Raw genomic sequence first — 15,247 nt, 5'->3', positions numbered from 1 at the left:
CCACATCTCTCCATTTCCTGGTAGATACCTCTTCTTCAGCACGCTTCCATTTCTGAGACTTGGTGCTGCTCATTGTCTATTCCAAACTAGTTCCATCTCCTTTTTCTCTCTTTCCCTAATTTATTTTTTTCTACCATGTTCCAAAAGTATTTAAGTCAGCTTATAAAAATATATGCAGTTGAATTCTAGCTTGCTAAAAACCAGTTCAGAGTCTCTGTTTTCCACCAGTGACTGATGAACTAAATAAAAAGTAGTAAAAGAATTTTAACAGCCAAAGAGAGAGTCATGTATCGTCATGAATTTCAATTGGTTGTGGTGAAGGAAAGAAACAGGATTTTAACCCCATCCTTCCCCCTGCCCTATCTAGAACAAGAATCCTGAGACAGTACTCCTAAATTTGGAGAGAGGCAGCAATATTGAAGGGGTCTCTTTTTATTTTCCCTTCAACTTCATGTAAGTTTTTTAATGCTGAATTTAAGTAGAATATACAAATCATTTTCACTAAAAAAAAATCAAATCTAGATAACGTTTTCAGTGTTTATAAGACAGAATTCTAATTTTATATTTTAATTTGTGTGGGTTTGTTTTTGTTTTTACGTATATATTAGTATTACAGTACAACATTTTGATACTTCATGCTGAAAACTGTTTTGCAACTCAGAGTGAATGATTCAGCTGTTGAGAGATCATTGCTCTAAATCAGCCCAGCTGAATACCCCAAAATTCTCTTAGGCACTTTCCCCCTTTATCGCTTCCCCCTAATCCCCTCCTCCACCACCCAATAAAGAAAAGAAATCTGTTGCAAATTCCTATCAGTTCCTTCTTTGGAGTTTCTCTCAAAAAGATAAAATCCAGGATGAGGGAGGAAAAGACTGATTCTGTTTTGCAGGGAAAAGAATAATGCCCTTGTTGCTTTATGGTTGAGCTTTATCTCATGCTGTTCTGCCTTCAGAATTTGTTTCTCCTTGTATAGCCTCACTAACTGCAAAAAATAGTTAACTTTTTAAAAATTCTGCAACAAACTTATAAAAAGCAGTTACAAATCTGTTTTTGAAATAGAAAGGAAAACTTTGGGGAGGACAAGTGGAGGCAGGGTTAAGAAGCTTCTTCTGTCGTTCCACTTCTCCACAGGAGGAGAACGCTGGAGATTTGGAAGAACTACCTAAAACAAGTTCTAAGACAAACAGCACTGCTGCAAGGGCCATGGACGAGAAAGGTGAGTAATATACGGACTTAGATAAATTGTTTTGAGACGAGACTCCTCTCTCACCAGGCTTCACGGCCTAAACCACGGCTGACTCGTTTGCCCTCCCTCGAGAATACACATCCTATTCACAGGGCTTGGGAATCATTTTGAATTTGGATCTTAACTCAATCCAGAGTGTGCTTCTTATCAGTTAGCCCGACTCCCACTTGGTAACTTCGGTGGCGTAGGCCTGTGGATGGCGCGTGTGTGCATATGTGACTGGGGCCGTGCAGGCCACCTGGGCCAGTGTGGCGGCCATGCGGCCGACTGTGGTCCCCGGCCCTGAACCGAGCTCTGCTGTCTCTGCAGACGAATACAGCGGCGAAGCGGCTGGCGAAAAGATGGAGCAGAATGACGATGACAACATTAAATCTCAAGAGGTAGGGGATGTCTTTCGTTTCTTCCTATTCAGATATTTTAAGTACTAACGACAAAATGTGTTAAATGCTATTACCTAAAGTTTTTGTCAAGTGCTTTTGAAGTACATGTTTTTAGTGCAGTGGGACACCCTTTCGTACTGTGCATTTTATCAGTGTCAGTTTGATTAATTTTGGTCTCTCCATTTTCATTTCATCCAAACATTCGTATGAGACCTAGTTCTGTCAAGACGCATGGGATCAGCCCAGAGCTGTACCTCAGTGTTTAAGTCACGTTCCTGTCCTGGCAGTAGGGCACGGCCAAGCCAGGCAAGTGTTTAGGTCAGAGAACGGGGCGGCTAAGCCCTGGCGTCTGGACAGGACGAAATGGGAGCAGCACAGCGGGGTGTGCAGAAGGCCTACAGCGGGTGCCCAGTGGGACCCAGTTTCGTGAGGCCCAGTGGGGGATTCCTGGGAGGCTGCAGGAGCAGGCCAGCCTCTAGCCCTGCCCCCTCCCTGCCTCGGGATTTGCAGGGAGCCCAGTGGGGGCTGGAATCCACTGGCCTGAGACAGGCCCATAAATCAAGGGAAACAACCTATACACCAGCCACACCTAGATAACCATTACCAAGTTTACCTGTCTGATACCTTTTTCTTTTTCAGATTTTATTTAAATTCAAGTTAACGTTTAGTGTATTATTAGTTTCAGAGATAGAATTTAGTGATTCATCAGTTGCATACAACACCCAGCACTCATTCCATCAAGCGCCCTCCTTAATGCCCATCCCCCAGTTACCCCATCCCCCCACCCTCCCCCACAACCCTCAGTTTGTTCCCTAGAGTTAAGCATCTCTTCTGGTTTGCCTCCCTCTCTGTTTTTATCTTATTTTTCCTTCCCTTCCCCTGTGTTCATCAGTTTTGTTTCTTAAATTCTACCCAGTACAACTTCTTAATAGTTCTTTTTGTCACTTCACACTTCTTTTTTTTTTTTTTTTTAAAGATTTTATTTATTTATTCGACAGAGATAGAGACAGCCAGCGAGAGAGGGAACACAAGCAGGGGGAGTGGGAGAGGAAGAAGCAGGCTCATAGCAGAGGAGCCTGATGTGGGGCTCGATCCCATAACGCCAGGATCACGCCCTGAGCCGAAGGCAGATGCTTAACCGCTGTGCCACCCAGGCGCCCCTGTCACTTCACACTTCTGTATGAGAAGTTAAGCAGTCTCCTTTATTTTTCATAAGGGATAATATTTGGTCACAAGCGACTAGGACTAAATCCAAATTTAAATGTACATGCATACCGATGGCAGAAGTCAGAGCGGACACGAAGTACTCACTTCCGTTACCTTGTCATCTCTCATTCCTCACTACCGCGTAGATTCATAATACAGTTCTCAGTGTTCATCAGGTGACGGAATGCATGGCGAGAAATGAAGCACCGGTGTCATGTATTTTTTTAAGTGACAGGGTTGGGATCCGAGACCTCTGAGGAGGGAACTCTAAATCTCATGTTAAAAATTTTTATTGCCTTTTTTTTTTTTCCTTTCCCCCTTAGGAAGATCAGCCAGTAATTATTAAAAGGAAAAGAGGAAGACCTCGTAAACACCCCTTAGAAACAGCATTGAAAACAAGTAGGTATTTGTTGTGTTTTTAGTTCACATGCAAGACCTTTTCAGGGGCGCCTGGCTGGCTCAGTCAGTAGAGAGTGGATGTCTTGATCTAGAGCCGTGAGTTCAAGCTCCATGTTGGGTTTGGGGCCAACTTTTAAAAAAAGACATTTTCAAACTGATTTGTAAGTGAGATTTTTATTTTTTATTTTTTAGAAGAAGACTGCAAAACAGATACTGGCATTGTCACTGTAAGTAATTGTAACAGATGAGAACTCTGGGAGTATTTGCCCTTGACCTGGATTATTTTCCACTACTTTATTTTTTTAAATATTTGAAAAGCATGAAAAGAATCCCTTAAATAAAACACTGAATAACCATTTAAGTAATATTTTAATTACTGATGTCTTTACATAAACAGACTATTCTGCAGTCTGATCCCATCCTCACTTGTGAGTTTGCTTTTATAAAAATTATATAAGGACTTGCCTTCTGGTGGTCATCCTTGATTAATATAGAAAATAGTTGTTTTATACGGTTTTTAGATAATGGCTTCTTTATGGAAACCTCCAGTATGTCTCACCTCTTACTACTCTCTGTGGAGTTCCTTTCATAATAAAATGTACATTGATTTCAATGCAGGAAAATCCTCAGTGACACTTTATCTTTGTAAACATTCTTTGTCTTTGGCCCTGAAGTGTATAGTCAACAAAATCACTGTATCGAGACTTCATTGCATGAGTTTCAGTGACAGCATTATCAGAAGGTCAGACGTATGTCCAGTGTCCTACCAAAAGCAAATGAGGTTCCAGCCTCAGCTCTGCCCCTTACTTCCAGAGCTGTGACACTGGGCTGATCATGTGACCCTCTTGAGACTCCTATTTCCTCGGACATGGAGCAGCATAACAATACCTGTAGTACCCAACTCGGTAGAATTATTACGAGACAGCAAAACCAAAGCGCCATAGGCGAACGCATTTGCCAGCCTGTAAGACGGTGTGGGGAATATAAACAGTGGCCCGGCCACATCACCTCCCTTGCTCCTCTCCCAGCATCACGGCGGGGTGGCTGGGAAGAGGCGTGCGGCAGCCCTAATTCTCCTGTGGAGAGACGTGTTCAGAAGTGGGACATCCACATTCGCTTGGTATTCTCAATCAGGGGCAAAAAATAGGTTCCATATACTCTGCCTACATAATAAAGGTCCTAAACCTGCCTTGGAGAACGAATGACTTTCTTGGTGATGATGACTAACTGCTAAATTCAGTTTTTTGTTGGTTTAAATTTAGGTAGAACAGTCTCCACCTGGCGGCAAACCCAAATTAACACAGACAGGTGTGTACCTAGAGCATTGCTCTGCGTGGGGTGTAAGGAAGGGGAAGGGGCAGCTGGCTACTGGGGAAGGTTTTAGACTTTCATTGTTTCTCAATGAAGTGGGTTAAAACCGTTGTCCTTGTAGCCGTGGGAGACCACAGCTATTGGCTTTTCTTGTGATCTGAGCCCGTCTTGGTTTTGGAAGCCTCCAGAGAGGAGGGTGAAGGCAACAAAAAGTAAAATAGGGACGACGCTGCTGTGTCCAAATCATAATTTACTGGATATGTTTAAGGGAGAAGGAGACCAGCCTGGGAACTAGGCACTCTTACCGGGAAGATGGGAATTTACTCAAGAGCCTATTGTTCTCAGAAGAATTTTGAAAGCAGCCTGTGTAGCTTCCAAAGCCAGAGTGCAAGAGATAAAACTGTTTCAGTTATTCTTGTCCTCATTCCAAGGAGAAAAATACTCCAAAATGTTGACAATGATTGGCTCTGGGTGGTGGGATAATGGGAACATTCCATATTGTTACCATTGCCTGAATTTTCCAGCATTTTTACAATGTGTATATAATAATTTCATGGTTAAAAATTTTTTTACAGAAAAACAACAATACCAGGGCGCCTGTAGCTCAGTTGGTTAAGCATCTGACTCTTGATTTGGGCTCAGGTCATGATCTCAGGGTCATGAGATCGAGCCCCGTGTCAGGCTCTACATTCAGCAGGGAATCCATTTGAGATTCTTCCTCCCTCTCCGTCTGCCCCTGCCCCCCCCTCCCCACAAGTGCTCTCTCTTACTCTCAAATAAAATCTTAAAAAAAAAACGCACACGTTCTTTTGGTGGGTTTTAAAGGATTGGCGTAGGCAAAAAAGATGACTGGGACAACTGTTTGGGATAAAATAAATGGCTGGTTAGATCAGAAAAGTACATATTCTATCAAGGTAAAGCAAATATGTAATTTAGAAACCTTTCCACATAGTTAACTGTGTGTGATCTTGTGATTGTATTTCAGTTTTTCTTGTCTCTCAGAAAATTAAGGTTGATTTATTATTTTTTTTTACAAGGGGAGATTCTGCCTATGTTCGGTTTTTAGCCAGTTTTTATTCATAATTTTATCATATTTTGAATCCATACGACAGGAAACCTTTATAATTTGAATGCCCTTTAAGGACTCTAATTTGAGCTGTGTGATTATGTTTTTGGGTTTGGCAGCGATTTTCCAAGTCTCGGTAATGATGACCAGTTACGACAGGCTTCTTCACTGTCGGCCTCCTCGGTGTAACTCTTCCGTCTACATCAGTGTACTGAACTTGCAGAACGGGTGATACGTGGACCTTGCCACCAGTGAGAAGTACCTTTGGGTTGTCGAGTGTCTAGGAAGCATCCCCATAACTTTTACTTCAAATAGTGCATTGAAGTAAACTTCATTTTTTTCCCTTGTCAGAAAACTGTAACATCTACAGAAAGCAAATATATAAAGAATAGGCCTACACAACCTAAAATAGGCTTAAATATGTACTTTTCTAATTGCTCTGATGTAACTTTTTAGTCAAGAGAACTCCAGCTATCGCACTACTTATTAGTTCTGTGACTGAACACATTACTTAAATCAGGTTACTTGAGTCTCGTTTTTCCTAACTACCAAATGGGGGTCGTAACAGAGAGGGAGCTACGTTGAGAGCTCAGTGAGATGTGTAATCCAGATCTGCGTGTCCTGGTGTGGTTTGAGGGCTCCCCAAATGTCCCTTTCCTCCTCCCTTTCTGGGTACAGAGCATTTGATCTGAAAGGGACCCTACAGGTGGTCTAACCCAGGTCTTTATCTTACAGATGAAAAACTGAGGCTTGAGGAATTTAAGTAATTTTTCCAGATCGCATAGGTTATTTGTGACAAGTCTGAAGTGCAAATTTGGAGGCCCTGACTTGCATTCGAATGTACTTTCTTTCTTTCTTTTTTTTTTTTTTTTTCTTAAGATTTTATTTATTTATTTGACAGAGAGAGAGACAGACAGTGAGAGAGGGACTACAAGCAGGGGGAGTGGGAGAGGAAGAAGCAGGCTCCCAGCAGAGCAGGGAGCCCGATGCGGGGCTCAATCCCACAACCCCGGGATCACGCCCTGAGCCGAAGGCAGACCTTTAACGACTAAGCCACCCAGGCACCCCTCGAATGTACTTTCCGCTAGGTGTTCTGACTCGAACTTTGCTTGCCTGATAAAAAAATAATGATAAATTGTAAGAGTGCATTAATCAGCACTGGTACGTTCAGAGATAACAAGCCAGACTGTTGAAAGTTAATTTTACACTAAGAGAGTGTTAATGCAGAGATTTTCCTTTTCTTAGATGAGTCCAATAAAGAAACCAGTACCCAACAAGAAAGAAGTGTAAGCAACGTAAGTCTCCATGTTCTTGTCAAGGTGTGTCCTTTAGGGATCAACTTAGTAAATGTTCAGCTAACCACCCCTTCCACTTTAATTTTATTGCTTCTAGGATGATAGTGAAGAAAAAACAGTAGCAAGTGTGCGTCGGAGAGGAAGAAAGCCCAAGCGTTCGCTCACTCTGTCAGATGATGCTGGTATGTTTCTGGCACATTCTTAATTGTGGGGTCTTATCATTTCAAAATCACCTTTTTAAGAGTTTTTCTCTGGATGAGGAGAAATCCAGTGGGGCACAGCTAGTATTAATATTACATAAATATGTGTGAAATGGCTCTAATCCCATGTCAGAAATGGTACATCCCAGATGCTTTTCTGAGTACATGTGAATTTTTCATGAATGTTGGCTGTGAACTGCCTAAGTAAACTATCCCAAATGTGTTTGAGATTAAGTTAAACAGTCGTGAATTGCAAGTGCTGGAACAAAAGGAAATGGAAAACCACTTCTTCTGCCTCCAAGTCCCTAATACCCTACGTTCTAAACTCCATGACTCTCCTTTGGAAGTGTCTTGGGGAATTGTACAGTCCAGGTGTTACCCTTCTATTTGAACAGAATCTTCAGAGCCAGAAAGAAAACGCCAGAAATCAGTTTCTGAAGCCACTGAGGACAAGAAGGACCAGGAGTCTGAGGAGGAAGAGGAAGAGGAGGAAGAGGAGGAGCCCTCGGGAGCCACTACGAGGTCCACCACCAGATCAGAGGCTCAGAGGTAACGGGGCAGCAGAGAGCTTCCAGAGGTCTCCACCAGCTTCTCCATCAGACAGCAGCTTTGGCTTTCATGGGATTCTCTTTTCATTGACTCCCTCATGCTGCAGCCTAAGCCATTTCCTTCTGTTTTATCTTCAGCAGAGAGCACATGCACTTAGCCCTCGGACGCGGCAGTTCTTCTTGGAGAAACCCACCTTCCGTCTTAAACTGTTGTCGAGGGTCACATCAGAGTCTTTGCCAGGTTCTAAATGCCTGTTTGGTGGGACCCATACAGTTCCTGTACAGATACTTACCGAGCCTCAGGACGTGTCTCAGATACCATGCCGGGCCTGTGGGTGAAAGCAGACCCTGTGTATAACACGGTCCCTGCAGGCAGCACGCTCAGCTCCATGCGAGAGAGAAGGCAGGCGTGCCCATCACCGTCGTAGGACGCGTGTGATTCCACAGTGGAATAGGCTGACCATGTGAAATGGCCCATATGCAACCATTTTTTACTAACATAACTTAATTTCATGTTGCCCAGAGTTTATTCTCCCAAACCCCAGTATAGCCAGAAGCCCCTGGAAAAAAGAGTGCCATGGTCAAATGAGTTTGGGGAATGCCGGTGAATTCCTTCTCCTTCATAAGTCACAGCGCACATTAAAATGTTAAGGGCTCGGCATCGTCCTAAAGGAAAGAAATCTGTCTAACTCTGGACAAACATCACTTGCCAGTTACACCCCCACCCGCACCCATTAACATCAGTCAACGTTCTTTTTCCCACTGCGCATTCTGAGCCCTGTCGCATCCGTTTACGGTTTATTAACTTACTAGAGCAAGAATATTTTCCATTTTCAAGGGGATTCGCAGGCTATTAATTTGGTATCGTCTTGTGTCATTTCATTAGCCAACATTAATCAAACAGTTCAGGGACGTTTATTTCGAGAGTATCACTTCCTATGCCCGTCACCACAGTGTAACAGTAATAATGTCCTGTGTTCATATAAAGACTTAAAATCAGCCTATTTCTGTTCACTTCAGACTTGCCCATTAGTAGCCATCCATACCACGGTTTGGTTTCTCAAAGACTCAGATTTTAGAGCCACGAGACTTTAAGAGCTCCCACGGCTGAAGGTAAGGTGGTGGTCTCGTATTTGTTTTTAGATGGAACAACTCAGATAAATAGAAGAGACAGAATCAAGTTTCCTGCTCATGGGAGAGGGTCGGGCTCTGGAGCGCCCCACCCCGCCACCCCCACCTCCTTAAACACTCACGCAAAGATCGTCCGGGACAGTAGGGCCCCACCTCAGACAGTTTTGTAGGCCTTCTTGGTTGCTGTCTTGGAGTGAGTGTCTAAAAGTAGTGGTCAGGTTTGCCTTTTAAAATTCATTCTCTGAAAACAAATCTTATTTGACTTAGGATTCTAGAATCACCTAGACTGTCAGCGCTCTTCCTTAATGTGCCTTAAGAACTTTTGATTGACAAATGGATCCTTTTCTCTTAGTTTAGATTCCGGGGCATCAGTCGATTGGTTCTCGGGCTCTGGCATCTTCCTCAGTGCAGATTCTTGGGGTCAGCTGGGGTCTTCATGGGTCAGTGCTACTAACCCATCAGCGCCTCCCTGTCTGCACAGCAGCTCCCCTGCAAAGGCCTTTCTGCTTGCGGGCTTCTTGGGGACAGGGAAGCCTCCTCCTCGGTGTTCTCGTCCTTGTGTCCGGTGGAAGCTGGCCTCCCTGAGCGTCTGCTCGTGTTTTAGTTCTGCTCTTGGGCTTTTCTTCAGCATTTCCCTGAACATTGGAGGGCAGCTTCCAGGCTTCTCTTATTTTGATCCCTCTCCTCATCCTGTTTGCTCTCCAGAATTTATCTGCTCTCCTCTCTAAGGATAGCATGGACTGGTGAACTCAGAACAGGCTTGCCCCACCTTATCCTGGGGGGACGTGCTTCGGTGCGCGCCCAGTCTCCGTTCCCTCGGCTGGACCCGCACACCGGCTCAGCCAGTCCTTTCTCTTGCAGTCTGGCTGGCGCACCTGCTCTTCCGTTCCCTGGTCCCGGTGCGGTTTCCTGCGTGGACCCGTCGCGGGGCCTGACCAGCCAGCCTTGTGGACTGTACTGTCTTGTACCGTCTCAGCCCCTTATTCTACTCTGGGGAGCGCTTTAGGGATTGTCCTCTTGTCGGCCGGTGTATTTTTTATCATCACGGAGTCGTCTGTCTCTAAATCGTGACAAGATGCCCCGCACAGTAAAAGCAGAGGCACCGTCATATGCGGGCAGTTAGATGTGGGTGACATCAGACCTGCTTTGTACCAACCGTCCAGAAAACCTGCCATTTTCTGCTTTTCATCCCTGTTCTTTGGCTCGCCCGTGAAGAGCGTCGTCCTTTCTGTGGAGGCCCCAGGCCTGGCGTGCTCAGTGTGCGGCTGCCCGATGTCTCTGTCATCTGTTTCAGAAAGCATCGTGGCAAGCCTTCTGCACGTGCAGCGTCCGCACTTGGCAGCCCAGAAACCGTTTCTGCTAGAAATCGCCAAATATTAGCAAAGGAGAAGTTCTCTACCAGTGAAAAAGGTAGTAAATCTCCCCCAGTAGGAAGGTAAGTCCCTGCTTACGCTTGAAATCATTTTTAATCCCCAGAGACTATTTTTGGTACAGTAACGTTTTCTTCCCAAGTTCCTTTAAAATTTTTCTCTTGCCAAATAACTGTCTTTTGGGATCATCAGTTTCCCAAATGGAAACCCACTCCAGAAGGCATTGGAGGGGCTGCAGAAGGCGCTTCGCCACAGACTTGCCCTCGGGCTCTGGGAGCCCTGCACACCGACTCCCGGCCGCCAGCACCAAAGACGAGGCGTGTTTCTTCCTGAGTGGTCGCAGGTCCAAGTACTTGGCCAAACCAGCACAGCATGGCCAGTCGCGTCACAGCCCAGAGTCGCTTCGGTTTTAGCCAGAGTTTTGAGAGGTGATGGGGTGACTGGTAAACAGCCGCTTCCGGCCCAGCCCCTGGCCGGCTCCCACCATCCGCAGCCGCGTTCATCCTACCGCTTCCCACAGGCTGCGCCCAGCCCTCCTTCGCGGCCTTGGCTTGTGCTGGTCCTTGAGCGCCCTTGCCGCCGGCCGCCAGCAGGCCAGGCACTGCCATCCGTCACACTCCGTCCTCAGGAGGCCCCGCTGCTTCAGTTCCTCTCTGTCCTTCCCGCGGCACGTCCAGCCGGCTGTGCACAGGGTGGCGGTGTATGCCCTCTCTGAACTCTAAGCTGCGTCCTTGAGATGCGGGTCTTGTACTTTCTGTACATGATAGCATCAGCAGATAAAAAGACTTCACAGGGTACAAAAGCCGTTGTGACATCTCTTACAACAGTCGATCTTCCCAGCATACGGGTAGTGTATGTGTGCTCCATCCCCGTCTTCTAGAAGGGGAAGCACACTGAAGTGCCAGGCATCTTTCATATGGATTCTCCCATTTAATTCTCATTAAGGGAAATGTAGTATTTATCCTTATTTCATAAGTGAAGGAAGGAATCTCAGGAAGGTCTGGTCCATATTTCTCAAAATGGAATTGCGGAGCAGTCAGGGAAGGTCGGTGCTAAGATTCTGCGTCTGTAGGTCTGGGTAGGACCTGAGAGTCTGCATGTCTAATAGCTCCCGGGGGGTGCTGCTGCCGCTGGTCACAGACCACATGTTGGGTGACCCCCCGAGCTCACACGGCCCGGAGGAAGCTGCCGTCCCCTGCTACGCGGCATGTGGCACAGCGCTGGCGTGCCCGCTGCTCGGCGAGGAGGTGTTCATTCAGCGGCCAGTGGCTTTCCCGACACGGCCTGAAACGGGAGATCGGCAGACACTGCTCTCCAGCCCCTCTGCGCACATGCAGATTTGCTGACGCTGCGTCCTGTACAGCAGTCTGTGACTCAGTCCGAGTTTATTCACTTGTGCTGCCAAAAGAGCAATAAGCGAGACCGGTCTTTCTATCAGTGCAGCCCCATTGGTCTGTCTCCTGCAAGTTTGATTTTCCAGGCCTTGTCCTTCATGGATAGAACTGTGGCTGCTTGCTGACATGTGTCTTTGTGCAAGGTGCTGGGGAGAGGAAGAGGAGTAAGACCTAGCAGCTGCCCCAGAGAAGCACCCTAGTCGGGGAGACGTGTGTCCATGACTTGCACGCCTTTCTGGCACCGCCCACATGAAAACTCTGTTTCGCAGTATATTTGCGGAGCGCTCACGTTCTGCCGCTATCACTGCAACAAAATTCTCATGATCCAAATTTAATAGAAGTAATACCAGTGGTATTTTCTGTTGTGGTCTATTTGCGTGTTGTTTTAAAATAACGACTGCAGCCTACAGTTGGGAAAACCAGCAGGCTCATCACAGTGGTAAGCACTCTGGTGAAGACAACGTGCCGCGGGATTTCCAGAGAGCAGCTTGCTCCGTGATGAGGAAGGCTTTCCAGAAGGACTTGCTTTGGAACTGGGGCTTAACGACAAGGACATGTGCTGGGTGGGAGGTGTGGGGTGATTCTCTAAAAACTCACGTGCCAAAGCATGGAAATGTGAAAGAATGTCCTGTGTTTGGCAGTGGCCGTACTTTGGCAGGACCGTAGCCCAGGCTGGAGCAGAAGTCAGGGCAAATTATAAAGGACTTCGTGAATTCTCGGGACGACTTTATCCTGAAAGCCTCAGGTAGTCAAGAGGATTATACGTGTAGCAGATAAACAGGACAGTGACTTGATTCATTGGGGTTTCCAACAGATAATTGTGGCAGATGGGAGAGCGGGGATAGGCTGGTGGCAGGGAGGTTGGCCAGAATGCTGCTCTGAAATTCCCGTGCCTTTTCTAGCATTGCCGGCTCTCCTCCGTAACATTGTCCCATGAGACGTGATCAGGCACCACCTGGACGTTGTCCACGGTCCTGCTCTGCTCCTGCTGGTCACCTCACCTTGGGACAGCACGTGGAGGACTGGCTGTTGATTGTTTTGTAGATAAAAGGACTAGGACCCAGAGAAGAAGGTAGATTTGACCCAGGCCGGCACCGGGAGTGTGACCGAGCTGGAACGGGGGGAGCACAGGCCTCCGAGCTCCTCCTCTCGTGCCGTTTGGGTGTGAGCTGGTCAGCAGATGACCCGTTAGCACAGTTCTTCTAGAGTCTCCTCTTCCTATATAAATGTGACCCAGGTTTTCTCTTCCTGGCTCTCAAGTGCAAAAACCTTCCCTGTTTTAAAGAACTCCCAAATTATCGAAGCCACTCCTTTCAGCTCTCACCGCTGCCCTGACTTTTGTTTTACTGCAGATCAAAGGCCCAGCTCTCCCCTTCTAGCAAACGCAAGAGGGAAGCCAGCCCCCCCGGAGCCCGAACCAGAGGCCAGCAGAGGGTGGAAGAAGCCCCTTCGAAGAAGGCCAAGCGGTAATCCTGGCCTCCGCCGCCCCTGGCTTGTCGGGGACATAGCCGAGAGAAGAGAATCAAGCCTCGGGGCCATAGGCTTTTTTTTTTAACCAGGGAAAGGACATGCATGTGCTCTAAGTTCCTAGGTGCAAGCTTTTTCTTGTTCTGTTTTCAACAGCTTTATAAACTATTGTTCATAGAAGATAGTATGTACATTTATTTCAGATAAACGAAAATAAGTTTACTTTGTATCTGAACTCAAAACAAAGTAGTTGTATATTTTAACATTTGAAATTGGGATTTCCCGATGTGACACATCACTAATGCAAACCCTTCCAGCCCATCAGACATCAGGCTGCCTACTGGTAATCCGTGTACAGTATATAAACATGTAAAAATAGGTTGTATTTTACTCTATGTATGATGCTAATCAATGAACACTTTATTTATTTTACAGAGAAAACTTATCTGTGAACTTTACTATATATCTGTTTATTTTATTTTATTATTTTTTTTTATATAAAAAAAAGGGTTTTAAATGCTATGCAGTCATTAGTAGAAATGTTTTAGGATCCTGCCTGCCTTGTAACTCTCTGAATATGATCTGGCAGGAAATACAGAATCTTCTCGCATGTATCCAAGTGAAGTAGTTAAGCTCAAGAAAGGGTCTGCATTGCTTCTCCGCTCACACCTGTGACTGTTTTAAGAATGTAACTTGTTTTTAGATTATGCTCGCATCTGTGCCTTGACTTCCAGCCCCAGTGGCGTGAGAGGTTCTGGTTCAGGTAGAGTTGCGTCCTGTCACCTGCAGCAAACATGCCTCTGTCGCTGTTCATTCCTCCCGTCTGTGCTCTTCCGAGGCTCTGCCCATTCTCTTCCCATGTTGTCCTTTTCAGTGAAGGGAAGTGCATCGAGATTAGGTCACTCCTGTCTTTCGAGCTTCAGGATTTTATGTTGTTTTATACGCGATTATTTCAGGATAGAAACTGGCTTTATTGCCAGATTCTTTTTTAAACATGTTTTAACTCCCATATGAACAAACTGTCCAACTTAAGTTTTTCATAAAATTAAATTTTTCTTAAGATCAAATTTGTCTCTAGCAATGACATGATGAGTTGCCAAATAATTGAGATTATTTTAAAACGTTTTGTTCATATTGTTTTATAATTAAAATTTACATTCAGTGTGTGTGAATTTTTTTTGACTCTTAATGTAAGGTGGATATTTCTGTCATTTTACATGGTTTCTTACAAGATTTTATATATAAATTATAAAATGTTTCCAAAACTTGAGTGGTAAGAATTTTTTTTCTGTATTTTAAATTTTCTTCCTGTGGGAACCATTTCTTCTCTCCAAATACTTGGTCTTAGAGATGTTCCATTTTCACGGTCAAATACGAGTCCGCGATGGCCTCTTGGTAGAATTGAATGTTGGACCTGGAAGGGACCTCGGAGACAAGGAACAAGGTGAATTTAACCAAAGCCCAAAAAGCTGAAGTGATTTTTCTTAAGGTTTGTCAGGAGAAGCCAGTGTAGGTCCCCAGGCTCCAAAGTCCTTGACCAACAACGTCTGCACTGTGAGTTTTAGATTGGCTCGCCGGAAGTGCATACGTGAAGCTGTGTTCTCAGCGTGAAAGCAGCGTGTTCAGTTCAGTTACGCCTGCTCTGGGCATGACCTCACGGGGACTAAGCAGTTGGGTTGTGAGGAAATGCTGCCTCTTAATAAAGCTGGAACTAAATATTGACGCTGGAATATGGAATTTTCTGGCGGGAACTCAACTAGACCGTTCGGCTTCCAGTTGTCCTGAAACCCAGGTAGGAAGGAGATGGCGTCCCGGGGGCACGGGAACTACCACAGTTCTTGGTCATCATGGTAACTGGGTCCTGCTAGTATTCAGTGGAAGGAAGGAGGTTGGGAATGCCCCACCTTCCACAGTGCACACGACGGCCCTCGCCTCCACAGAAACATCGATGTCAATGTCCACAGCTTCCCCCTGCAGACACCCAGACACTCCCAGACATAGCCACACTTGCCACTGCCCGGTCTCAGCTCACTGCTCCTCCATGAACAACCCAAACAACAGCACATGTGCTTTCGCCCTCGCGGACCTGGGACAGGGCTGGGATAAGCCGGCAAGAGTGCCCCTGATCGCAAGTGGGGGGCTAATTCCTCTTCGGCTGAAGCTGGTAGCCCACAACCACAGTCCTTCCCTCCCTCCTTCGGGCCTCTCCACAATACATCCCTCGGCCACCGATG

At 45.9% G+C, this 15,247-nt stretch overlaps 1 protein-coding gene across 5 annotated transcripts in view; it reads left to right on the top strand.

Annotated features, from left to right (window-relative positions):
- BOD1L1 (biorientation of chromosomes in cell division 1 like 1) overlaps positions 1-14,278 on the top strand; it is a 53,462-nt gene extending 39,184 nt beyond the window's left edge. The window contains exons 18-28 of one of the 5 annotated variants that reach the window (XM_057309582.1): positions 1,132-1,216; positions 1,556-1,626; positions 3,156-3,231; positions 3,424-3,458; positions 4,494-4,539; positions 6,854-6,903; positions 7,001-7,085; positions 7,499-7,652; positions 10,077-10,192; positions 12,188-12,291; positions 12,899-12,979. In XM_057309582.1, the coding sequence (XP_057165565.1) occupies positions 1,132-1,216; positions 1,556-1,626; positions 3,156-3,231; positions 3,424-3,458; positions 4,494-4,539; positions 6,854-6,903; positions 7,001-7,085; positions 7,499-7,652; positions 10,077-10,192; positions 12,188-12,246 (777 nt within the window). In that variant the 3' untranslated portion in view covers positions 12,247-12,291; positions 12,899-12,979. Of the gene's footprint in view, positions 1-367; positions 454-1,131; positions 1,217-1,555; positions 1,627-3,155; positions 3,232-3,423; positions 3,462-4,493; positions 4,540-6,853; positions 6,904-7,000; positions 7,086-7,498; positions 7,653-10,076; positions 10,218-12,187; positions 12,292-12,898 lie in introns of those variants that run through there. The other 4 variants (XM_057309581.1, XM_057309583.1, XM_026514417.4 and 1 more) reach the window with 4 other exon arrangements.
- The last annotated feature ends 969 nt before the right edge of the window (positions 14,279-15,247 follow it).

This window comes from Ursus arctos, unplaced genomic scaffold (assembly GCF_023065955.2).
Source record: "Ursus arctos isolate Adak ecotype North America unplaced genomic scaffold, UrsArc2.0 scaffold_9, whole genome shotgun sequence".
Lineage (NCBI taxonomy): Eukaryota > Metazoa > Chordata > Mammalia > Carnivora > Ursidae > Ursus > Ursus arctos.
Note: the sequence above shows the minus strand (reverse complement) of the source record. Positions and strands in the feature narration are given on the sequence as shown.